This window comes from Lacerta agilis, chromosome 1 (assembly GCF_009819535.1).
Source record: "Lacerta agilis isolate rLacAgi1 chromosome 1, rLacAgi1.pri, whole genome shotgun sequence".
NCBI lineage: Eukaryota > Metazoa > Chordata > Lepidosauria > Squamata > Lacertidae > Lacerta > Lacerta agilis.
The window spans coordinates 3,369,130-3,395,606 of NC_046312.1; the positions used below are offsets into that span (position 1 = coordinate 3,369,130).

The 26,477-nt window shown below is 48.8% G+C and overlaps 2 protein-coding genes across 3 annotated transcripts in view; one reads left to right on the top strand and one right to left on the bottom strand.

Annotated features, from left to right (window-relative positions):
- ATL1 (atlastin GTPase 1) overlaps positions 1–13,420 on the top strand; it is a 33,906-nt gene extending 20,486 nt beyond the window's left edge. Inside the window, exons 8-14 of one of the 2 annotated variants that reach the window (XM_033161010.1) lie at positions 707–845; positions 2,657–2,784; positions 3,327–3,383; positions 4,822–4,893; positions 6,765–7,196; positions 10,491–10,505; positions 12,562–13,420. In XM_033161010.1, the coding sequence (XP_033016901.1) occupies positions 707–845; positions 2,657–2,784; positions 3,327–3,383; positions 4,822–4,893; positions 6,765–7,196; positions 10,491–10,505; positions 12,562–12,675 (957 nt within the window). In that variant the 3' untranslated portion in view covers positions 12,676–13,420. The remainder of the gene's footprint in view (positions 1–706; positions 846–2,656; positions 2,785–3,326; positions 3,384–4,821; positions 4,894–6,764; positions 7,197–10,490; positions 10,506–12,561) is intronic. The other variant, XM_033161088.1, reaches the window with a different exon arrangement.
- A 2,115-nt stretch (positions 13,421–15,535) lies between these two features.
- Positions 15,536–26,158, bottom strand: SAV1 (salvador family WW domain containing protein 1). Its single transcript, XM_033161209.1, has 5 exons — positions 26,036–26,158; positions 23,195–23,641; positions 18,758–19,028; positions 16,453–16,596; positions 15,536–15,804 (listed from the first exon to the last, which is right to left on the bottom strand). The coding sequence occupies exons 1-5, from the start codon at positions 26,127–26,129 to the stop codon at positions 15,600–15,602; spliced, it is 1,161 nt and encodes a 386-aa protein (XP_033017100.1). The 5' UTR covers positions 26,130–26,158; the 3' UTR covers positions 15,536–15,599.
- Between the last annotated feature and the right edge of the window lie 319 nt (positions 26,159–26,477).

The window sequence follows — 26,477 nt, forward strand, 5'->3', positions numbered from 1 at the left end:
CGTGGGAAGTCTGTGCCACAGGAGGGCCAGCAAGCAGATCAGGTGTCTTGCCGGCTGTGCCATCCTCACTTGGCACCAGGATCACACAGAGTGCTTCCCTGCTCTGTTCGCAGAATCTGCAGGGAGGCACAAGGCAGTGGCGTGGCTAGAGAGGGGCACCCTGCCCTCGATCGCGCCCGTCAGGCACCCAGGTAGCCCTGGCGGGAGGGGATGCGAAGGGGCTTCTCGGATCCGGATGCAGCGCACTCCAATGGGTGGCTGAGAGGAGAGGAGTGGGCTGCCCCAGAGTGGGGAAGGGAGCACGCCCTGACTCTCCTTCCCGGACACTCAGCCTGTGGTGCCCTCCAAAATCTGGTGCCCTGGTGCCCTGCGGCACTAACCTCTATGGGTAAGACGCCCCTGCCTTTAGGCCAGGGGTGGGGAACCTTTCTGTTTGGCCTGAGGCCATTTTGGCAGAGCTCCCCCACTAAAGGAGCAAGGCTGTCGACTGTGGAACGGACTCCCTCTGGAGGTGGTGGGCTCTCCTGCACCGGAGGTTTTTAACAGAGGCTGGATGGGCACCGGCCAGGACTTCTTTAGCTGTGATTGCTGCTTGCAGATGGCCCTTGGGGGTTCCTTTTCCAGCTCTACGATTCTATGACTTTCCAAGCCGTTGGTCCCCCTCAAAAGAGCGTCCCCGCTAATCTGCCCGCTCACTTGCTCTCAGGTCTCGGGGAACCAGCACGAAGAGCTGCAGAACGTCCGGAAACACATCCATTCCTGCTTCACCAACATCTCCTGCTTCCTCTTACCTCACCCAGGCTTGAAAGTGGCCACCAACCCAAACTTTGACGGAAAACTCAAAGGTGGGTTCGTTTCCAGGTCTCATTTCTCTGATTGCCTCCTGTGTGCCAGGTGTGGTGCAGTGGTTAAGAGCGGTGGACTTATAATCCGGGGAACTGGGTTCGCTTCCCCGCTCCTCCACATGCAGCTGCTGGGTGACCTTGGGCTAGTCACACTTCTCTGAAGTCTCTCAGCCCCACTCACCTCACAGAGTGTTTGTTGTGGGGGAGGAAGGGGAAGGAGAATGTTAGCCGCTTTGAGACTCCTTCAAAGCGGGATATCAAATCCAAACTCCTCCTCTTCTTCCCTCACACACACACACCAGATATGGGTGCCTTGCACCTTGACTCCCGGTGGTTCTCGCAAACTCCTCTCTTCCCGTCAGGGTACCTGCAAGCTTATGCTCTAAGCTGGCCTTTCCCAACCTCGCACCCCCAGGTGTTTTGGGCTACAAGGCGATGAGGCTCTGACCTGCTGGCCTGATCCATTTCCTCATCCGTGATTTGTTTTATTCAAATGTATTTGTATGCCAGCCTTCACTGTAAGATCCCAAGGTGCATCTCAAACACAGTCGAAGCAACAGTTCCAGAACCGATGAGAAAAGTTAAAACATAATAAAATCCAATCCTACAATTTTTAGCAGCAACCAGCCTCTCAATCTATGGTAGTTCTCTGCCTGGGGCTGAAATGATGAAAGCATCAAAGCCATACATGCGCCTGCCACTTACTATTATTATTATTATTATTATTATTATTATTATTATTATTATTATTATTATTTTATTTTATCATAAACAGATGGACAAACTAATGCATAATCTTAGAAACAACAAGAGAACCATCCATTGCACATACAGGTGAAACTCGAAAAATTAGAATATCGTGGAAAGGTTCATTTCTTTCAGTAATTCAACTTAAAAGGTGAAACTAATATATGAGATAGACTCATGACATGCAAAGCGAGATATGTCAAGCCTTTATTTGCTATAATTGTGATTATTATGGCGTACAGCTGGTGAGAACCCCAAATTAACAATTTCAACTTGGGGTTTTTCATCAGCTGTGCACCATAATCATCACAATTATAACAAACGAAGGCTTGACACATCTCGCTTTGCATGTCATGAGTCTATGTCATATATTAAACTCCAGTAGCTAATGAAAACAATTGCTTACATAAATGGACTTTTCTACGTTATTCTAATTTTTCGAGTTTCACCTGTATTCAGTGTAAAAAAACAACAACAAATCACAGAGATGCACTTAGATATAGCCAAGTTGTTAAGATGAGTCCATATAGCACAACCACAACAAGGAGTGCATCACCATTATATATAAAAAATAGTCATTCAATATGTATGCCACCTTTCCCCCGAAGATCTTGGGGCAGTTCACAACATAAAAATACAGAATAAAAACACAAAATGGGAGGAGTTCTTGCATGGCTTCCCTAGTGGCTGGGGCAACCCATTCAGATGTGGGGGGTGCAAATAATAAAATTGTTGTCGTAGCCGTTAAAATAAAAAATGGAGACCGCCTGATTTGGCTTCGCCCCAGACTACACTTCTAACTAGACAATCTGATAATCAATGTTTCCTACGTTAGCGAACCATGTCTTCCACATAGGAATTTTTGACAATTTCCAGGACCAGGCTATTGCCCCTCTGGCTGCTGATAGTAACATAAACACTAGATTTTTATAAGCAGTAGGATTGACGTCCTTCTCCAAGGAGTTTGACACCATCCCCTTGCTCGTGAGGACTGCTTTTTCCAGGATGTGCAGCTCTCTATGCAGAGTGGCAGATCTGGCCACTGACTCGCCTTCCTCCCACAGAAATAGACGACGACTTCATCAAGAACTTGAAGGTGCTGATCCCTTGGCTGCTCAGCCCCAAGAGCCTGGACGTCAAGGAGATCAACGGCAACCAGATCACCTGCCGAGGCCTTGTGGAATATTTCAAGGTGAGCCTCAAGTGTCAGGAGGGGGCGGGGCAGGGCTGAATCGGGAACTCCATTCTTGCTGGGCCATCATGGGCAGGACGCCTCCTTCCTCTTTGGCCTCACGAAGAGGGCATCCTTTGTAAAAAGCTCACCGGCAGGGCCTTTTTCTTCGTAGCACCTGTGTTGGGAGGTCATACAGCAGCGGGTGGGGAACCTTCTGCCCTCCGATGGGAGTTGGACTCCAGCTCCCATCAGCCCCTGCCAGCATGGCCAGTTGTCAGGGATGATGGGAGTTGTAGTCCAGCACCCCTGGACCTTGGTGGCTTAGAAGAGCTTAAATGTCAAAGCCAGCACCTGAAGGTGAACGTAGAAGGATACGGGAAGGCACTGCAGCCAACGAGCCACGACTGCAGTCATGTGAGCCTCGTGGTCCTCAGAAGCTGGTAGCCTTGCAGGTCAACCAGTTGGAGCTTCCTGTTTTCCTGAGTTTTTACAGACCTTTGTGGATTTTTCTGTGCATGCATAAACTCAGCCTGTCCTGTCTTGTCTTGTCTTCTTCCCAGGCCTATATAAAGATCTACCAAGGAGAGGAGTTGCCTCACCCCAAATCAATGCTGCAGGTAAGTCACATGGCACTTATTGCAGTTATTAAACAAACTGAGGTGTAATATTACTCACATTACACGACTTGGATTGTTCTCTCCACAGTGGGTTAGGGCCCTCCCGACTGGTGGGGTTTGTTGGGTTTTTTTTTACAGGTGCCATCTGCAACACACAACTGATGCGATAGCTGTGCACTAGAGATGTGCTGGATGGCCCACACGTCATCCCACATGCTTCATTGTTTTGCAATGCTCCCCCAGGCTTAATTGCTCCAGGGTGTGTGTGTGTGTGTGTGTATGTGCTAAAGCAGTGCAACAAAAGGAAGAAGAAGAAGAAGAAGAAGGAGGAGGAGGAGGAGGAGGAGGAGTTTGGATTTGATATCCCGCTTTATCACAACCCTAAGGAGTCATGTTGCGTGGCGCTGTGGGTTAAACCACAGAGCCTAGGGCTTGCCGATCAGAAGGGCGGCGGTTCGAATCCCCACGACGGGGTGAGCTCCCGTTGCTCGGTCCCAGCTCCTGCCCACCTAGCAGTTCGAAAGCACATCTAGTGCAAGTAGATAAATAGGTACCGCTCCGGCGGGAAGGTAAACGGCGTTTTTGTGCGCTGCTCTGGTTCGCCAGAAGCGGCTTAGTTATGCTGGCCACATGACCAGGAAGCTGTCTGCGGACAAACGCCGTCTCCCTTGGCCTGTAGAGCAAGATGAGCGCGCAACCCCAGAGTTGGACACGACTGGACCTAATGGTCAGGGTACCTCCTTTACCTTTAGGGATGTGGGTGACGCTGTGGGTTAAGCCACAGAGCGTAGGGCTTGCTGATCAGAAGGTCGGCGGTTCGAATCCCCGCGACAGGGTGAGCTCCCGTTGCTCGGTCCCAGCTCCTGCCAACCTAGCAGTTCGAAAGCACGTCAAAGTGCAAGTAGATAAATAGGGACTGCTCCGGCGGGAAGGTAAACAGCGTTTCTGTGCGTTGCTCTGGTTCACCAGAAGCGGCTTAGTCATGCTGGCCACATGACCCGGAAGCTGTATGCCGGCTCCATCGGCCAGTAAAGCGAGATGAGCGCCGCAACCCCAGAGTCGGACACGACTGGACCTAATGGTCAGGGGTCCCTTTACCTTTAAGGAGTCTCCAAGTGGCTAACAAAAACAGAAGTGGGACAAAAAATAGTCTGGGACATTTGAGGTATGCCAAGTTACAGGATTTCTGCAGGAAGCTACAGGATGTGGACAGATCGGAAGTGTAGTGGAATGCCTTCCAAGCACAGTGTTGTAACTGCCCTGATGCCATCGTGAGCACAAATGATTGTGGATGCGCAATTGAAATGGGGTTTGGAGGAGCCCTTAAAAATGCCCCTCCCCGCTCCCTCTCCTTGGTGCGTTTTTCCCCCTTGGTTCCAGTGAGCCTCCCCCCCCCCCCCGGTTCCCTCTTCTGACCTTTCCTCCTTACCCTTTGCAGGCCACGGCAGAAGCAAACAACCTCGCAGCTGTTGCCACAGCTAAAGACACTTACAACAAAAGAATGGAAGAGGTAAGCCTGATGCTCCGTCCTCCACCAAGGAGCGCGGCTTCTCCACGATTCCACTGGGCCCCCTTTGGGCTGCAGTGGATGCCTGCTAAGGGGCCGTGGGAAAGCCCTCTCTGGGCAAGACTCAGCTGGCAGAGAGTCTGAATTGTGCGGCAGGATGGCCCAACCCCGTTCTGGGTGGGATTTCACTCCATGGAAGGAGCAGGCCATAAGAGTCATAAAATCACAGAGCCGGAAGGGGCTCCGGGGGGTCATCTAGTCCAGCCCCCTGCAGTGCAGGAATCACAGCTCGAAGAATCCTTGACAGGTGGCCCCCCAGCCTCTGCTTAAAAGCCTCCATTGAAGGAGAGTCGACCACCTTCTGAAGGGGTCCGTTCCACTGTCCAGCAGCTCCTACCCCAACTTTTAAGGTCCTCAACTTGAGAACACTCCTTGGTCCTCCCCCCCCCACTAGAGACCCAAGTGAGATTTCTTAGGAGTGCTGCAGCCATTTCTAGACAGGGGTAGCCTGACCACAGTGATCCACGCATGGGTAACCTCGAGACTCGATTACTGCAATGCCCCTCATGTGGGGCTGTCCTTTTTTCACAGTCCATATGCTGCAACGACTGCAGAATGCCTGCCATGCTGCAAGCTGGGTCCCCAATAAAGGCCAACTGAACCTCGAGGCACAGGCGGTCTTTGATCTTTCAGATTTCAGCAGCGCCCCATGCGAGGCCAAAATTCAGTGTGCTCCCCTGCCTCTCGCCTTCTGTTCTGCTCAATTCACTACATCAGTGGTTCCTAACTGAAGGTCCCAGGTGTTTGTGCCACCATAAACCATATCAACATTTTCAAATGTAGGGGGTCCATGGCTTGGCTTTTCAAAAACAGGGGGTCTGCAGTACTTAGATAATTGGGGACCATTGCACTAGGCCCTGGGGCACCCTAGGCTCAGTGCCCAGTGTGGCGGAACCGATCGCACTGCCCTAAATCTGCCTCTGCTCAGGGGCAGGTGGGGGAGCCTCCAGAAGCGCCCCTTGAGAAGATCCTGAATGGGGCAACTGTGCCCCTGAAGGACCAGGTACGCAGCCTATGAGTCTTTTTGAACTCACAGCTGTCCATGGAGGCGCAGGTCAATTCTGTGTCCAGGGCAGCTGTCTTCCAGCTCCATCTGGTATGCAGGCTGAGACCCTACCTGCCCGCAGACTGTCTCGCCAGAGTGGTGCATGCTCTGGTTATCTCCCGCTTGGATTACTGCAATGCGCTCTCCGTGGGTCTACCTTTGAAGGAGACCCAGAAACTACAACTAATCCATAATGTGGCAGCTAGACTCATGACTGGGAGTGGCCGACAAGACCATATAACACCTACATTGGCTCCCAGTACGTTTCCGAGCACAATTCAAAGTGTTGGTGCTGGCCTTTAAAGCCCTGAATTGCCTCGGTCCTGTATACCTGAAGGAGCGTCTCCACCTCCATCGTTCTGCCCGGACACTGAGGTCCAGCTCTGAGGGCCTTCTGGTGGTTCCCTACTTGTGAGAAGTGAGGTTGCAGGGAACCAGGCAGAGGGCCTTCTCAGTAGTGGTGCCCTCTGTGGAACGCCCTCCCATCAGATGTCAAGGAAATAAACAACTATCTGACTTTTAGAAGACATCTGAATGCAGCCCTGTTAGGGAAGTTTTTAATGTTTGATGTTTTATCTTGTTTTTTAGTATTATGTTGGGAGCTGCCCAGAGTGGCTGGGGAAACCTAGCCAGATGGGTGGGGTATGTTATATTATTATTACTGTACTGAGGTGCAGCGTAAGGAATTGGGTGATCCTTTAGATATCTGGGGTCCATGTACTGGTAGCTCAGGGCCTTGTGAATTAATGCAGAAACCGTGATCCTGCAGGTGTGTGGAGGCGACAAGCCCTTTCTGGCACCCAGTGACCTCCAGAGCAAACACCAGGAGCTGAAGGAGGAGGCGGTGCGGCAGTTCCGGTCCGTGAAGAAGATGGGGGGCGAGGAGTTCAGCCGCCGCTACCTCCAGCAGCTGGAGGCCGAGATCGACGAGCTCTACGTCCAGTACATCAAGCACAACGACAGCAAGAACATCTTCCATGCCGCCCGCACGCCTGCCACGCTCTTTGTGGTCATCTTCATCACCTACGTCATTGCCGGGGTGACCGGCTTCATCGGCTTGGACATCATAGCCAGCCTGTGCAATATGATCATGGGCCTGACCCTGATCACCCTCTGCACCTGGGCCTACATTAGGTACTCAGGGGAGTACAGGGAGCTGGGCGCCGTCATAGACCAAGTGGCTGCAGCGCTCTGGGACCAGGTGAGCAGATGTCAGGCGTCAGAGCATCCACCCCCACCCCAGTAGGTTGCCAGGAGTGGATAAGGCAGGAGAGTTCTTACCAATTGCTTTTCATTCAATATTCACAGAGAGAGGCTTAAACATGCAGCCTCTTGGAGCAATGGCGTTGCTCCGAGTGAAGCCCCACTCCCTGCGTCCCTCCCACTTCTCATGAGTCATCGCTACAGTGCTGGAAAGCACCTTTTGCCTCTGAGCCCTCTGCTCTCCTACTTTCAAGGCACGCCATGTTCTGGGAGAGCAGGGGGTCTGGAATGCTTTCTAAAGACACTGAGTCCATCAGCTGTCTCTCCCCTGGTGCTTCTTGTTCCTCTCTCTCTTCCATTATTTCCCAGCTTTCCCCCCTCCTCTGCCTTTGAGCTGTAACCTCCCTCAAACCCCTGTTGTAATTCTGAACTGTCTCCTTCTTCTATGGAAGGTTCAGGCTGGGGAGGCAATCTCCACCATTCCTCCTCTGCCCAGTCCCCAACAGCACAACAGGCTGCCCTTGGCCAGCAACTGGCAGCCTTGGGCACTTCCAGGCTGCCTCTGTTTCCGGGGGGGATTCAGTCACACACCAACAAATTCAACTTCTGCATTTATAGCTGGATAGAGAGAAGAGCCCGGCTTTGCATGGGAAGTCTAAGAAACCCAAACAAGTCTGTGCATTTTTAAAATCGCGCAATTTTACATGGTTCCGTCTGCCATCTTTATTCCAAAAGGCATCTGACGGTATCCAAATATAGGCCGAGACCCGCTCCTCCATCGTGGCAACCGTCCCGCCAAATGGGGCGACAGTATCTTCAGAGGTTTGATTTGCCATCTACCTTCAGAATGGCATCTTAAGGGCATGCATTCAAACGTAGACAAAAGCCTCCTGCTCCATCTTGGGCACTGTGATGCCAGGTTGAGCAACGGTGTCCCAAGAGATGTGCGAACGCATAGAGGACAGCTGGACAGACAGGCAGTAATATAAATAGTAAATTGGGGGGAGTCTTGCGTAACAAACCTGCTTCCCCCAAAAGATTGGAGGTTTTTTGCAGGAAGGAAGGTGATGGGGAAATACTCTGGAATGCGCTGGGGTAATGCTTGCTTTGATGAAACACTGTCTAACCTCCCTGCAAACAGATCAGAATAATTGCACGTTGAATAGCCAACATTGTCTAATCTCCCTGCTCAATAAATGGTTCATTCGAAGCCCCCCATGGGATTAGGAGGAGGAAGGAGGGAGAGAGGGAGATAGGTTTAAGTACAAGGGGGAAACTCAGCTTTGACGGGTGAGGGCAGAGGCCAACGAAATTATGAATGGTGAGGAGTGAGAGGACAGAGAAATTTTAGAGCGTCGGAGGCATCCAGTGAACCTTATTTACTAGGATGCCCACAAGGAGGCTGTACCTCTACAATGGGAAGTTTATCTGCATGGGACGCTGGGATGGTTGCCAGCAGCATGGCTTTTAAAAAAGGACCAGGCAAATCCATGGCAGAGGAGCCGTCTACCAGTGACTGGTGGTAGTCAATGCTCATCGCCAACAGAAGGACCGTAGCTCAGCGTTGGGCACCTGCTTTGAATGCAGAAGGCCCCGGTTCGGTCCCTGGCATCTCCAGGTGGGGCTGGGTGAAACTCCAGTCTGAAAGGTTGGAGAGATGCTGTCGGTCTAAGGCAAAGGCTGCCAGGAATCCCTGCGTTGAATCTGATGAGTGGCTTCAGCTCTGGGGCGGAAGGAACTGTGCCCAGTGGGGTGGCCTCTGGGCAATGGGTAGACTGAGCATCAAGCTTTTTTAACCTGAGAGTTCCAGGGGCAAGTCCTTGGCCGGGGGAGCTTTCTGGGGAGAGTCTATAGGAGCATATTCTTTGCCTGCAGAAGGTCACATGTTTATTAAAGGCTTCTAAAACACTTTTCAGTTCAGGCACCAAGAGCGGATCAGTTACTCATGTGCTTTTGGTCATGACTCCTGCAAAGGTGGGGTATAAATTAGAATCATGGAATCCTAGAGTTGGAAGAGACCCCAAGGGCCATCCAGTCCAACCCCTTGCCAAGCAGGAAACACCATCAAAGCATTCTTGACAGATGGCTGTCAAACCTCTGCTTAAAGACCTCCAAAGAAGGAGACTCCACCACACTCCTTGGCAGCAAATTCCACTGTCAGGAAGTTCTTCCTAATGTTTAGGTGGAATCTTCTTTCTATTGCTCCGTGTCCGCTTCTCTGGAGCAGCAGAATACAACCTGTCTCCCTCCTCTATATGACATCCTTTGATATATTTGAACATGGCTATCATATCACCCCTTAACCTTCTCTTCTCCAGGCTAAATATACCCAGCTGGAATGTTTAGAACTGGAATAAATGTCTCCCACCACTTCCCATTTCCACAGGACCATTCTGCTCCCGTGAAAGTTGGTGGGTGGGGAGCAAATTTCTAAGCATTTTCATTTTAGGCTTAAGTCAGAGGTGGCCAAGAGGTTCTTTGCCCCCCTTTAAAAGCCACACCAACTCTGTCTGTGTTCCTGGAGAAAATGTTTTGCAGTGGTAGAACACAGTCCCCGGGGTTATTATTTATATTGTGTGTGGGAGGGTTATCCCTCTCCTCATTAAAAATAAATAAAAATCTCAACCACATTCTATTTATGCCTAAGATAAAATGAACTTTTAAAAAGAATCCTGCCCACCTACACCTGCTGCAAAATTAATGCCAACAAAACTTTCCCCAGAACTAATATAAGTATTTATAACATCTGTGTACATTTGACCAATTGTTGTCTCCTGACTTAACTGACAGTTGAAGCATCAGGTGCCCGAAAGCAGAATCACCATGACAGTATATAGCGACCACAAAAAAATATCCAAAACAATTATAAATAAAAGTAAACCTCCAGTGAAAAAGGTGGCAGAATTTGTGCCAGGAGGCCCATTTTCAGCGCAGTCAGCCATTCCCCAACCCTGGTGCCCTTCTGCATGGGTTTGGACTACAACTCCCATCACCCCCAGGCAGCACAGCTGTGCTTCCAGCAGCTACAGCATCATATGGCTGTGCTGGCTGTGACTGATGGGAGTTGTAGTGCAAACCCTGTCCGGAAGGCACAGGGCTGGATGAAGGCTGTGCAACCTGGGCTGATGTCATGACTCTTTACAAGGGTTCAGATAGCAGGGAGGGGATGGAGGAAGGAGTGTCAGAATTTTCCGCCAGGGTGCCCTTAAGCGGACAGAGGTCTAGAGGAGACTGCACATGTCTTCTTTCTCTCACCTTGTGTTTTTTCCCCCTTCAACTGCCTTACCTGCAGGGAAATACGAATGAGGTAAGCCCATTACTCTTTATGTAGCAGCACCTGCCCTTCTCCCAGTGTTCGTCTGTGTGTGCAAACTGTGCTATATTGGGGGTGCTTAAATGGTTCAACTTCCTGCCTCCTTTGTCCGAAGTGGGGAAGGAGAGGCAGGTAGGCTTGCTTTGCTTTGGGACTTCCTTGCTTGCAAGACGCGCCTCCTGCACCATTTTTGGCCCAGGGCGTTGATTGCACAGCATGTGCTGCGACCCGCCCAGGGCTTGACAGCCTCCCTCCTCGCTTCCTGCAATTCTAGGCAGGCCTTGGGCAAGGGCCATAGCTCAGTGGTAGAAGCTGTGCTTGCATGCAAAAGGCCCCAGGTTCAATTCCCAGGTAAAGCTGGGGATGTCTCCTGTCTGAAATCTTGGAGAGCCACTTTGACAGTGCTCCGACTCTGTATATAAGGAAGCTTCCTATGACCCTTCAGCAGCATTTAACAAGCTTCAGGCCAGCCTGATCCTGGAGGGCTCAGGTTCTCTGGTGGGCTCAACGTTTAATGGGAACTGCTATTCCCAGGTAGTGGTAGCTGAAACAAAACTGAAATTGTGTATTGAAGGCAGCAATGCTTATGGAGCAACAGGAGGGGAGAACTGCTTGCCGGAAGAAGCCTTTGATTGGCCACTGTGAGTACAAGATGCTGGACTAGGTGGGCCATTGGCCTGATCCAGCAGGCCCTTCCCTTGTTAACCATACAGTAAGTGTGCATGGTGCCTTCTAGTAGTAGCAGCAGTTGGAACTGTGCTGGCTGGGACTGATAGATGTAGTCTAAAGTATTAGGAGGGCATCAGGTTGGGGAAGGCTGCTCTAGCTGCTCCTGGTAGTTAGCTTGGCAAGTGCCATGGGAAGTTTCTAGCAATCGTTTAGACGCTGTTGCAGAAAACCTGAGAAAAATGTGGTGACAACTGGGGACATTGCAGGAGGACTGAGGAACAAGTTTTAAGAATACAAGTTCAGATTAAGGACACCCGAGCTCTTTTTTTCTGCCTTTTGGATTCGTTGATACGTGTTTATGCATCAGTTAAGAGGTTGCTTGTTTGCTTCCCATGGATAACCCGTGACGGCAGTGGGCCATGTCGCTTCAGGCAGGGTGAAAAAAAAATCCTTTCTTAGCCTAGGCTCAGCAACGAGCACAAGCAGGTTTGCACCACCTGATTTTGGGGCTGTTGCACTTGAGTTGAAATCCAAAAACCCACGCTTTGTGCGAGATGGTGGGTTTTTGTGGGACTGAACCCCGGGTGCACCTGGGGAAGCTTGCCTTGCAAAAACAGTATTTCTGTTTTTCACAGAAATGAGAATCATGGCACAGAGTATCAGACGTCTGATCCATAGACTTGGCCTCGATCCTAAACTACGGCAGGTTCTCTCTCCCTCCTACTGTGGTGTTAGGCTGGCATGTTCTGTGCCTGCCTTCAGCTGAAGGGAAATCGCTGTCTTCCTTGGCGCGTTGTGCCCAAGCTGTTGAGAAGAGGGGAAGCCCACCTAGAATTACAGTGACAGCTGGGAGACCATGCAGAGGCAGGAATAAGCTCTAGCAGCTTAAACCTAGCCCACTGTGATGGTCTGCCTCATGCAAATAGGCAGCAGGATGCCGGAGCTCCAAACTAACAGGTTCCGCGTTGTAGCTGAAAATATTGAGTTATAACCCAAACTCAAACAAGGACAGAATTCTGCAGCTACTAGAAGTTATGCAGATTATATAATGGATTGGCTCGCTTTGCCCTATTTATGTTGCACTTTTTCATGTTTTGCATTAATTATTTTGCTTCTGCCAGCAATAGGAAGAGCAAGCAAACCTGAATCCCTGGCCATTGGCAATATTATCTGGCCACAAACACTAAAGCATATATATGCAGACTTGAAACTATTTTTTTTTAAAAAAAGAGAAGAGCTGAATTCTGCTACCAGTGCCAAGAGTGTATGACTTTTTTGGCACTTTTGTAGAATCTAAGTGCACCTCCAGAGCCCTGAATGCATCTTTTAAACCATAACCCCCCTCTTCTTTCCACTAACTTTTCTGTGCTTCTGTGTGCAGGCTTTGTACAAACTTTACAGTGCAGCTGCCACACACAGACATTTGTATCACCACGCTTTCCCCACGGCGCAGAAGGCAGAGCCCACCGAAGGCACGGAAAAGAAGACAATGTAAACCCAGCTGTTTTCCACGGAGGTGCATGAAAACACATCGTTAAAACATGTTAATCATTTTGCATCCATGTATGAGACTCTGCCACTCCTTGAAACGAAGACAGAGGAAAACAGATTAACTCATTCACTTGTACCAATGGCTTAAGTGTGGCTGCTTTAATTTGGACAGTGCCCTGCTTGAAAGGGGAATGAGTCAGCATGACTTTCATTTTTTTAAAACTTAATTTTGCTGCAGATACATTACTGGTTTGGTTCTCCAGAACACTTTGCCCTGGCCCAGGACTTTTCAAGACTGAGGTTTGGAGCCAGAGAAGTCAGTGGGTGTTTGCTACCTTTCTTTTGCAGTGGTGGCATCCTGCCATCCCCGAGTACGCATTCATAGCCTCCTCTGGATCCAAGCTCCCATGCCATTAATCCAACGGCCAGTATTCTGAAAAGGAATCTGGCTCTGATGCAGGAGGCACCACGTCTCATTCACATATTTAAATTTGTACTCGAGAGGTTTTTATTTAACGCCATTCCCTTCATGCAGCTGTGAATGATAATTTATTCACTTGTAAGACTGCCTTCTCAGAAGCTACAAAGAATATTTCTTTTGCTATGGTATGTTAAAAGAGATGGGAAGTATTTTTTTTTGTACATGTATTTGAGAGTTTCACTGTATATATTTTTGTTTAGTGCATAAAGAGTGTATCAAGTTTTTATTATTTAATTGTCAATTAAAAGTTTGGTTCCTAAGACAATTACCTCATTTGTCCCTAATTCATTATCACCTCCCCCAACTGAACCCAGTCTCCTTCCCATTACATGCTAAGCACTGTATGGACATGATCCTGTCACCTTTTGCATTTTTCAGAGCTTCCTTCAGCATCAGGAGAAAGCACCTGTACATATATGCAATAGACCAGGGGCCCCCAAACTAAGGCCCAGGGGCCGGATGTGGCCCAATCGCCTACTAAATGCAGCCCGCGGACGGTCCGGGAATCTGTGTTTTTACATGAGTAGAATGTGTCTTTTTATTTAAAATGCATCTCTGGGTTATTTGTGGGGCATAGGAATTCTCCCCCCCCCCAAAAAAAAATATAGTCCAGCCCCCCACAAGGTCTGAAGGACAGTGGATGAAAAAGTTTGCTGACCCCTGCAATAGACCCTTCAACTGGAGCAAAAAGTATTTTGAACCACCTGTACTAAAAAAACAAACAAACAGGTAGGTTCTAGCTCTGAATAGCTATTACATATTACAAGCTGCTTTTTAAAAGAAGTTTTGGAGTCCAGAGTTTAAGAAAAGCAAGCCTAAAATCCGCTTGACATATTTGGATCAGGGTCCTCAATTCCTCAGTGCACACACTGCTAAACACCAATTGCAATTAAAGTTGCTTGTCCTTATACAGCACAAATATTATTCACATTGCAAGGTTGAAGGCCTCTGCTCAAAATACTTTTGGAAAGTAAAGTGCCTGCACTTTTGCTACCTGTTGAAAACATTCAGGTGTACGTTTAGCTTTAACAGGGAATTACATGGTACGCCTTCAAGGGGAAGGTTATAAGATAGTCTTCATTGTGCCAGAACATGGTCAGGTTCTGTCCTCTAACCTTCTAATTTTAAGGGCTAGAAAGCAAATTACTTCACCCAAGCATGGGATCAGCATCTGTGTTTGTTCTGGCCAAACAATCCCAGGATTCTGCCTGTTTGCCCTTAACAGGCACAAGCCACTGTAGTAGGTAACAAAACAGTGGCCTCATTTGTCCCCAATGCTAACCCATTGTTTGTTTTCAATCTGCTTTTGGCTTGAGCCTTAGTAGCTTGGTAAGCAATCTGAGCCAGGACAACCAAACCATGGTTAAGTAAGGGTGCTACTGGGTTTCCACATAATGGCAAGCCTTGCTTAAAACAAGCCAAGGTCCATCAGAGCCAGCAACAAACCATGACTTCAGCCTGTGGTTTGTTGGCAGCAAGTTAAACCACTGTTAGGCCACTAGACAGCGTTCAACCACAGCTTAGTGTCATGTGGAAACCAGAGATAAATTTGTTCCAGCCACATAAAACAAAAACAGAAGTTTATTTGATTGCTGAGATTTACAGGACACAGATGTTACAGAACTTTCATATACATTGCAGGATGACAGATCAAAATGTGAAACGAGATGCAAAGGCAACTTTACCACTGGATGAAAGTTTTCACAAAATCGTTCTTTGCTGGTTTGATTAGGGTGAGACTTACTCCAAATGGCTAAGGCAGGTGACTCAGTTCTCCAGTTGCTTTTCAACACAGCCCACTTGCCTGCAAATGGCAAAACGCTCCTGAGAGAATCTGCAGCAAACTAGAACGATGAGCTCAACAGTCAAAATAAGGCAGTCGCTTATTCATTGTTTGGGTCCAACAGAACCATATTTTTGCAATGTTTTTATAATGAATGATCATGTGGACCTTTTGCATATTAAAGCTGTGTCCACGGCCACTGAGCTGCGGCAGAAAAGCAGAACCTCCTTTCCCCCTGGAGACAAGGCAGCCCACAAGATCAGCAGCTGGAAGGCAGGGAACAGGCTTCATCTAACTTTCAGGGCGCTTCTTGCACTGACATTATTTGAAAATAAAATTTCTTCTCCAAGGTACAACGGTTGCTATTAAAAAAGGATACCAGACAAAATAATAATAATATAAAACGTGGCTTTTCTTGAATTCTCCCACCACACTGGCTCTCAGAATAAGAAACTAACTTTCTTTATACAATATAACAAATATCTTTTGTATTCAATAAACATGATACACAAAGAAGGTAATTACAAAAGGTGCAAGATCAACAAGAGAGGAGCTGCCTTTTAAACCAAAGCGCTTGTTCACGATTTTTCCTTTAAAAAAAAAAAAAGAGAGAGTCCCCTACGATTCCAAGGGCGCTCAGAGCCTGCTGCGAAAGGGAAGGAGCTCAGAAGTTCTTGCCGTGCTGCTGCTGGGCATACCACTGCTGCCTCTGCTTGCGGTTCTCCAGCTCGGTGAGCAGAGCCTGGCGGTAGGCTTCGTACAGCTTCACTATCCGCTCCAGTTCCTTCATGAAAAGCAGCTTCAGCATCCCCTGGTATGTATCCAGGTCAGCTAACTGGAAGAGCTCCCACTTCAAGATGTGGTCGTATCTGTTGCAAGAGATAAGGGAAGGTAACCGACTGGGCAAGCACTGGATAAAGATAAGGAGAACATAAGGAGAGCTTTATGCTGCGTACCGCCCTGAGATCTTTGGGTGAAGGGCGGTGCACAAATTTAATAAATAAACACGAGCCTGCTGGATCAGGCCAATGGCCCACCTAATCCAGCCTCCTGTCATGAGAAAAACCTGGAAGCAGGATTAGAGCACAAGGACACTATCCCTCCCTTCCTGTGGATTCCAGCAACTGGTATTCAGGAGCGTTGCTCCTCTGACACTGGAGGCAGAGCAGAGCCATCCTGGCTAGGAGCCAACGATAACTAGGAATCTTCTGGACATGACCTTAAAACGGGCCACTGTGAGAACAGGATTCTGGGCGAGATGAACCTCTGGTCTGATCCAGCAGAGGTCTTATGTTCTTATGCTACTTTGGATAACCAGCCAATACTGATTATATTAAGAGCATATCATTTATTTTTAAGATGCTACACAAACTTAAGCTTAATGTTCTGGATACATTCAAGATGTCCCAAACAAAATGTCTCCATTTTTTTTTTAAATACAAGTTTATAGTCAATGAATTGCCCACCACTGAGCAGAAATAAAAATTGCAGTTCACAGACAAGTGCTTAATGCTCACTTTACAGGAGCCCTGGCATAGACCTGCAGCCAATCTGGGATCTCCGCAGTGTGGTATGGATTTGCAGGCACAAGGATAGGCTGGCTCCTCTCGGCTGGCTGTGGCTGATATGTCATCGGAGGTGGTTGATCGTAACGGGGAACGCTGCACAGAGATACAGCAAAGATCAAACTCGAGTCACTTCAACACCAAAAATGGGAACAACAGCTCTCTTAAGCTGGGGTGCAGAATCTTGAGTGAGCAAATTCCCACTGCAATTTTTTTTGGGGGGGGCATCCTGATTTAGGAAATGCAGAGCAAGGCACAGCAGTGCCAGTCCAGGGGTCAACCCATACTTTTGATACAAAAGGTTGTATTGGGAGTTCCCCCAACTCTCCAGGGCTGATCTGGGGAGGGTGCAGGGGGGAAGAGAGGAGGGAAGTCCCACTGCGTTAAAAGGAATCCCTGTGCTGGCTAGTGCTGGTGCAACGATTCGACTGAATACAGCTTGACGACACTCTGAAAGCCAACTTCAAAGCACACATACCCATACTCGGGAGTTCACTCCATCAAACAAATTTGGATGGAGATATCTATGCCACAAAGCTTATCTATGTTTAAAAGGTGGGTGTGTTAAATCTTGCGAATTCCACCACTTAGACTAACACCAATGCATTTGTAGTATAAATTCTTGTATCTGCCAGTCCGGGATTAGCCATGTCTTGGGGGGGGGGGTGTCTCAACAGGTGAGAAGCCAGAAAAACTAAGGATTTAAGTAGACAGTGGCTCTGCACTGCCTGTCATGGAAGTAGAGAGCAAGTACTGAGTAATAATAATAATAATAATGATATTTATTATTTGTACCCCGCCCATCTGGCTGGATTTCCCCAGCCACTCTGGGCGGCTTCCAACAAAAAATCAGATACAAAAATATCACACATTAAAAACTTCCCTGAAAAGGGCTGCCTTCAGGTATTTTCTGAATGTCAGGTAGTTGTTTATCTCCTTGACCTGTGATGGGAGGGCGTTCCACAGGGCGGGCGCCACTACCGAGAAGGCCCTCTGCCTGGTTCCCTGTAGCTTTGCTTCTCGCAGTGAGGGAACCGCCAGAAGGCCCTCGGCACTGGATCTCAGTGTCCGGGCTGAATGATGGGGGTGGAGACGCTCCTTCAGGTATACAGGACCGAGGCCGTGTTATGTGGTCCCGGCGGCCACTCCCAGTCACCAGTCTAGCTGCCGCATTCTGGATTAATTGCAGTTTCCGGGTCACTTTCAAAGGTAGCCCCACATAGAGCGCATTGCAGTAGTCCAAGCGGGAGATAACCAGAGCATGCACCACTCTGGTGAGACAGTCCGTGGGCAGGGAGGGTCTCAGCCTGCGTACCAGATGGAGCTGGTAGACAGCTGCCCTGGACACAGAACTAACCTGCGCCTCCATGGACAGCTGTGAGTCCAAAATGACTCCCAGGCTGCGCACCTGGTCCTTCAGGGGCACAGTTACCCCATTCAGGAGCAGGGAGTCCTCCACACCCGCCTGCCTCCTGTCCCCCAAAACAGTACTTCTGTCTTGTCAGGATTCAGCCTCAATCCATTAGCCACCACCCATCCTCCAACCGCCTCCAGACACTCACACAGGACCTTCACCGCCTTCACTGGTTCTAATTTAAGAGAGAGATAGAGCTGGGTATCATGTGGTTTGATGGCTATCACTCCCTCCTCTGGGAGCAAGTTCAATAGTTTACCTATGCTCTGGGTGAATAAGTCTTTTTTTAAAAAAAAAATCTGTGCTGAATAGCATCTCCGTTTCTGGCACACGCACATGTATGTTTATACTTGGCTGGTGCTCCTGCACGAAAAGAGGAGGGTAACGTCTTTTTCAAAGAATGAGTCATTTTGGCTTGTGCAAAGTGCCACACATGCAATTAGAAGTTTATTGAGAATATTAATAGTCTGATTCATGCCTCTTTGACTGCGGGCTGGAAAGAGAGGAGTGGGGGGGGGGGGAGAGAGAGGTCCCATTCAGGACCTATGTGTTGTGTGCTCTGTCACCTACTCTTGGCAGACTTTGCTAATGGAGGCTCAAAGTTCTGTGATTGGTGATCTGATGTTGGGTTCTTTCCCACTCTTCTTTACGAGCTGGGAACCATTGAAAGTCCTTCATGCGTGCTAGCAGTAAGGCATTTTAGGTTCATTCTCTTACAGTGCGATCCTACACAAGGTTATTCAGAGGTCTCACGGAGTTCAATGGGGATTAAGGTAAGTGGTCACAGAATTGCAGCCTAAGGTGTTGGCTAAAACTCCCAAGGGAAGCCCACAGACGACTTACCTGGGGGCACAGGGGTGTTTGTACTGTGCTCTTTTATTGATGTGGTCGACGTAGTACACGCCAAACTCGGCTGATTCCACACGCTCCCACCCTGGAGGCAGCCCCTCTCGCTCAAGTGGATGACTCCAGTGTGTTGTGTTGGTGTTATGGTCTATGTAGTATTTCCTTCCTCTAAGAGTCCAGTCCACAGTCCAGCCAGGAGGGAGAGGTAAATCTTCCGAACTGTGGTTTGTTAAGTTTCCTAATGATGTAGCAGCCACTCGCCCAATGCCTGGAGGGAGGGAAAAAAACCCACAACAGCATCAGTAAAGCAGACACTCATTTAACGGGCTTCTTGCAAAGTTACACAACTTCTTTTCCTCAGAAAAGCAGCAAAAGATTGTCATCAATCTCACAATACACCCCCTTCTCAGTGCCTAGATTTATCGTTTCCTCTCACAAACATTCCTGCCTTGACAGAGCACTGGTGCTTTCTATGCAACATGCTCCTTTTGCTTGCAGAAGTTCATGCGCTAGTAAAGTCAGAAGTAGTTGGGTAGCTGCCTCCGTGCCACAAGGCCACTAAATCCCGGCTCACTTCAGCACAGGCTTGTGCACATAAGACTCAGCTTCCTGGAACAGAAGGCTATTCTCCAAAGAGAACTTTTTAAAATGGGAAGACTCGGTATCATGGAAGGCAGAGTGAAGATAGCAACTATCAAAACATACCCCGAAACATAACAGACATGCCAAGCCAGATAAGGGGATAAGTAGTTGAAAGAGCAGTATTCAAAGAAGTTCAAATTGGGAAGTATTTCATGTTTTCAAGACTGACAAAACACAGACACTTGACCCATAGCTATTGCATAACACGGCTGCTTATCAGAAAAAAAGATGGTTCTTGATTGTGTAATCTGTTTCCCAGGACATCCAAGAGCAAATGTTGAAATGAAAGCCTCAAGATTTCAGCCCCAGCCTCCCAATAAATCAAGAGACAGATTATGGAAGTGGGAGGGCATTCTCTAGGTATGAATTAAGCCCTGCTTAAGAGGCAAGGCTGCCGGGGAACACGGCAAGCTGTCTTACCATGACTCAAGACCATTGGGTTCACCTACTCTGGCAGGCAGCAACCTTCCAGCTCTCAATGCAGGCAGATGCCTTGCACATCACTTACTACCAGCTGGAGATGCCAGGGATTGAACCTGTGACTTTCGGCATGCAAAGCATGTGCTCTGCTTTTCAGCTATGATCCCTCAATGGTGGGGAGGAGAGAAAGATAAAGGGGCCCAGAGGTAGCAGATGAAAACTATTTGGCTCGCAGAGCTGGCATTCCACACCCCTGATGTGAACAAGCAGGAGGCCTGAATGGTTCGTGAAAATACAGTGCACAGCAATGGAGGGGGGAAGCCCTGGGTAAAGAGGTGCATCATGACCAACTGCTGGAAAGCATAGAGTGATGGGCATAAGAGGGGAGGTCATTCCCTCTCAAATGCTACTGCCCCTCAAACGACAGAGGGTAGCAGTGCTACCAACAGACCTTCCCGTGCTGACCTTAACAGGCAAGCAGGTTCATTTGGGAGAAGGCACTCTTTCAGATACAGTAGACCCTTGGGTTACATTACTCTTGAGTAAAGTAAACTTCGGGTTGTGAAAGCGGTAAACCAGGAAGTATTTTTCCGGGTTTTGCCACATGCGCAGAAGCGCTCTATCGCACTGCATGTGTGAGCAGAAGCGGCGCCTCTGGATACGGATTTTTCGGGGTGCACATGGACCCCCGGAACGAATTAATTTCGTATCTAGAGGGTCCACTATATCTGGGGCTTCATATTTCAATGTCAGCATCTTTAAACCGGGCTCAGTAGTGAATAGGCAACCAATGCAGATCACAGATTCGTAGAACTATAGAGTTGGAAGGGACCGTAAGAGTCATCTAGTCCAACCCCCTGCAATGCAGGAATCACAGCTCAAGCATCCTGGACAGGTGGCCATCCAACCTCTGCTTAAAAACCTCCAAGGAAGGAGAGTCCACCACCTTCCCAGGTAGTCCACTATTGAACAGCTCTTACTGTCAGAAAGTTCTTCTTAAGGTTATTCTTCCAAAACTGGTGTGGTATGTACCCAGCTAGAATTATTTGCCAGCAGCCTTGCTGCTGCATCTTGCACAAGTTGCCGTTTCCGACATGGTGAACCAACTGTAGCTTGAAATAGTCTTTTCCATCCAGAGCACTGCAACCCTGAAGGGAACTAGCCATCTCCCAAATTCCTAGGCTCAAGAACCTGCTTCAATCTTGGCTGGATTTATTGGTCTACAACCAGCCCATTACCACCTCCACTACCACTGCCTCTCCTGATTCAGATGCACCAAGAGATAGTGATAGGTATCATCAGTATACCGCTGACATGTCACTCCAAATACCCTGATGACATCTCCCAGTGGCTACATACAGAGGGGCAAGTTAAACCTTTGGGGAACTGTACAAACAAGCTCGCAAGGCACCAAGGAATAGATCCCCAACTGTTACACTCTGAAACCAGATTCAGAGGCCGGAATGGAACCATTTTAACAAAGTGTCCACAAGTTCCCAGACTCGGGAGCTGCTCCAGGAGCATGGCTTGGTCAACAGGATTGAAAGTTGCGGTTAAGAAGAATCAAAAGGGTTGCACTCTCCTTGCCCCTCTCTGAACAAAGGTGAAACCACGGTGAAGAAGCCAGTTTTGGTGCTGCATCCGATTGCAATGGGTCCGGATAAGATGCTTTTCCCAAGTATGTCTTTAATGGGATCACCACACACCCCAGTCTCTCTCCAGCAAGCTCCAGCTGCAGCCCTTTCCCTTTGCTTCCTCATCGACTTCTAACCTGTTCTGTGTTTCTTTGGAGTAGACCTATAATTTTTCAGCTGCCAGCAAAACCAAATTGTTGCCCACTCATACACAATTACTTCAGCCAATGCTAAAAAACACAACAACCCACCTCTTTCCTCTAAAGGACGCAAGTTTCCTTTCCTTAAATGTGGGGTTTGCATCCCAGTTCTCCCATCCAGGAAAACCTCCTGCTACCTCACTGGAGCATATTACTGTCTCTCAAGCCAACAAACTGCTTTAAGTGAAGGTCTTCAAGAAGCTGCATCATCTGTGGCTTGGCTTTCCCCCTCTCTGCCATGGTGGCTGGCAGCCAGGCAGCCTAGCAGCTTCCAACTCCATTTCCACAACCAAGCCACTCCCACCAGCAGACGCCTATGAGCTCATGTTCTTCAAAAACTTCTCTCCTGCGAATCAGCAGGAGTCTGGTGGGGTGGCAGATTAATGGAGGCCACAGGAAACAGATAGGGGTTATTTGGTTTGCAGACTCGACATTCCCTCCTGCTAATCTGAATGAGCCATATACACCAAGTACCATTCCTAAAACAAACCAAAATTAAACATTATAGAACAGTCAAATGCGCAGGCATTTAATTTTCCACAGCACAGAACCAGTCTCTAACTCTTTGGAGCTCAGCCTCTCTTCTTCTAATAATAATAATAAAAAGCCTTCTGAGAGAAAAGCATCTCTTTCTCAAAAGCGGAGTTTCATATTTGAGGTCAGTAACCCTGAAGTTTTGACATTCTTGCCTGCAGATTTATTTCTCCCCTCTGCAATCTGTGCAAAATGGTCAACGTGACTGCAATGCATTTCATAACCAAGGAAACTGGGGGAAAGTATGACATGCTTACATATTGATCTGTTTATGTTTACAACACAAATACCACATTTTAGAGCTCAAGAGTCTTTATGCTGTGCCCAGTACTGTGATTCCACAAGCCCTACTCAAGAATTTCACTTTGTCTGATGAGCTTCCTTCAGTAAACACAAGTAAACCACATGAAAAATGTGATCCGGAATGCTGTCACGCCCAGGAAGAGTCACATTCCAAGGCAAACATCTGATGTCTTCTCACTCGACTTCAAAGGCCAAATGCCCCCTCACTCTTCAATTCAAGAACAAAATCACCAGTTTTCTGAGGAAACTAAGATAACATTTCAACTGCATATAAAAAAAGGCCTGTGTTTTTCCATCTCTCTCGCCCACGTTCCTTTTCCTGCAAACTGCAAGTTTGCAAACATTGCCCTGGCTGTATTTAAAAACCGTTCACAGAATTACACTTTGAGAAGATGACACAGAAACACACACAGGCCACTAGGCATTTGTGAATGCTCCGGTGGCCTTGCCTCAGAAGTCAGCTGACAGCTTGGTTTCTCTCTCAGGAGGAGCTTCTGGAACTTGATTGGAAGAAAAAACCCCCACACCTTACAATAATGACCTATATGGACCAATAGTACCACTCTCTTTAAGGCAGCTTGAGAAGCTGAAAGGTATTGTGCACACGTAGATCCTTGTTTACTGCCACCAGTATGATACATGTACACACTAAAGCTGTACTTCGGAATGGCAAATTCTGGGAAATAAGCTCAGATACTTGCCTGAATTATGCCTTCCCTGATTCTGTGACATCCTTTGGACAAGGTCAGTGTTATGTTCATAGTATCTATATTCGTCCTGCCCATGATCCCCCAGCTGGTGCCGCCTCTGACCATTATAAAAGTGGTGGTCATAATAGTGACGGGATCCGACATCTCCGTTTTCAGTTACAGAGTTTGCCTCTGTTAAAAAGGACTGCGAAGATGCGCCATATTCCCGCGGGACGTCGGCCAGGCTCCTGGCAAGGTAGGAAGGGGCAGAGAGTCTGTTGCTTTCCCGCCTCACTATCTCGTGAGGAGGCCTCTGCACTGGAGTCCGAAGGAAGCTCTGGTTTCTGGAAACTGCTCCATCCCCACCCGCGTTGTAGGCAGAAGAACCCAGGTCCAGAAGGCAGAGATCTGTTCGTCTTGGAATGGTTGGACCATGACGGATGAATGAAGGCATCAGATCTGCAACAGAGCATTGCAGTAAAAATTGAAAGGCCTCAACATGGTCAAAGTAGGCACATTATTTCACTGAATTTTTAAAATTACTACATGTCTAGGGGAGGCAGAATCGAAACATGGTAGTAACAATTCTCTCTACAGGATTTTATTGTACACTGACTTTGGGAGGCATTTCATCTAGAAATTGGTTAGTAAGTTCTATAAATAAACAGGTCCAAAGCAGAGGGGAAATATCTCGGCAGAAATCTCTTCTTGCAAATATGCGAAAAGTCGTCAAGCAATTTTCAGGATACAACTTGAATGTGGTCCCCAATAGCTTACCACTAGGGCAAGGTAAGTCCTTGGCCCAAAAAAGATCTCCCAGCCCTATCACAATCCCCACCCCCTGGAACCTCCTTCACCCCACTCCATTAGCTACCAATGTGGTGATCTCCAGATGCTGGAAACTACATCTCCCATGAGCCTGAGGCAGCACAGCCAATAGCCAGGAATGATGGTCACTGTTGTCTGAAACATCTGGAAGATACCACATTGGCTAACCCTGCCCTATGGTGTAAATTACACTGGGGTTGTATGTATGTACCGTATGTATGTATGTATGTATGTAAATGAATAATGAAAAAAATACAGAGGGAAATCAAATGCAAAACAAACCTACGGTGAAAAGTACAAAAAGCAAAATAGTGACAGTTGAGGTGGCTCTGCTTTCCAGCGGCAGGATGTATGTGTTACCATGCTCACTATTTGGCTTTTAGGGAAGGAAAATTGCCCTTCTGCACCTTGGTCCCCTCTGGTTTCCCTCCTCTCTGTCCCCCACTGCTTGGCCAGCAGCCATGTGTGCCAACTTAGGACTGCACTTCAGGCACAAAGCACAGGGTCAATCCACAAGATGTTCATGCCATAAATACGTGTGGTGGGGTTTAAGGTGCCATAAGGCTGTGTTTCCATTTACATGTGTGTGCACATACACGTGTTCACCTTCAGTTCCCTTCCTCGTTCAGAATTCCAAACTCCTTTTAACCATTGCAACACATTCAAAACAGGTGCTGAACACTGCAGATAACCAGAACCCTCCTCTAACCTGGGAACAAACCCCACTGAATTTAGCAGGGCTACGGTTACAACCAGAATCTTCCAAGTGCCAGTGCAAACCCTGGTTTCCATACTGCCCCCAACAACAATAATCCCACCCACCACCACAGATTGAAGTCATTCATGCACACACCCCTTCATGGGAGGTTTTTTGCACTGAGGAGCTGGAGGGTCACCTGCCATGGGTGCTTTCTTTGGACTGGGGGAGGGGGCTAATGAGCCCTTGGGTGTCCACGGTTTCCTAGAATGGGAAGGGGGTGGGCTCTCCTCGGTTGGAGGTTTATGAACCACAGGCGTTAGGTGGCCACCTGCCATGGGTACTCCAGCTGCATCCATCCCTGCACTGCTGGGGGGGGGGCTGTTTGGGCCAGATGGCCCTTTAGTGCTGCCGCTGCTGGGGAAGTTCCCCTTTCCATCTACAATGCAGCCTCACCTACCTCGCAGGGTTGTTGTGGGGATTAAATGACGGGAGGGGAAGAACCATGTATATGCCGCCTTGAGCTCCTTGGAGGAAAAAGTGGGATGTAAACGCAATAAAAAAAATGATTCATGGGGAAGAGGGGAGAACACTCCCAAGCTATAGCAGTCGGCTCCTAGGGGCTAAGGTCCCTTCACCCCCAAATAGAATATGTGAGGGGGGCTAGCTCTCCCCAAAGCACATGACCATTTAAATGGGGTGCGTCTTTGAGACCGATTATGTTGGGTGGGGCCAGTGCCGGATTTACGCATAAACTAAATAAACTAGCTTAGGGCCCCACTGCCTTGGGGGTGGGGCAAACAGTTTTTAAAGGGGAAAAACCTGGATGTACATTTCCAAAATAGAAGATAAAAAACAAATAAAATAAAACCTTCATACAGCAACAGTGTTTTGTTTTGTGTTGTTATGTGTAAATGGCTATAGATACCTATTAGGTCCACAAATTACTATATAGCATATATTCAACACAAAAAAGGGGACAATTTCTGGTTGGCAAAGGACAGCTTGACATATAAAGGGCCCCATTACCTTCAGTTGCTTAGGGCCTCATCAAATCTAAATCCGGCCCTGGTTGGGGCTTACCTGTGCCTCCCCCCCCCCGCCCCCAATATATTTTAATCAAATTGGCACCCCTGCTCCCAGGCTCTCCCCCCCACCAGGCAGCTCCTTCCCCTTCGTAGACCAGGTGGCCGGGTGGGGGGAGGTGATGTTGGTACTGAATTCCAACCCCTCCCCCCCCGGGTTCATCTGACCCCCACCCCACCCCCCCAAACCACACGCCTGGGGGGGGGAGGAGGAAGGAAGGAAGGAAGGGGTTTTGCACTCACTGCGGAGCAAAGGGCTCGTCTCCTTGATCACGTACTTGCCCTGCACCTCGCCGGGTTTGGAGAGCTCGGCGCGCGTTTTCTTCCGGGACAGCATCCCCTCCCCCTCCCTCCCTCCCCCCCGCGGAGACGACGCCCCTCCCCCCTCCCCTCACAGGCGCCCAGCTCAGCCCGCCGCGCCGCCGCCACCGCCGCCCCCGGAGCCGGGCCGCCGCCCTCGGAAGGGCTCCATGGGGGTCTTCGGCCCCCTCAGGGACGGGGGGGGGGTTGGCCTTTCGGGGAGGGGGCGCCACCAGCCGCGCCCGGCCGCCCTCCGCCCCTCCGCCCCTTCCTCGCTCCCCTCAGCGCCTCACGCGCCAACAGAAGCCCCTCAGGCAGCGGACGAAACTTTCTCGCCACGCCCACCGCCCCGGCGCGGCCTGATTGGCTGGCCCGCGCGGGGGAC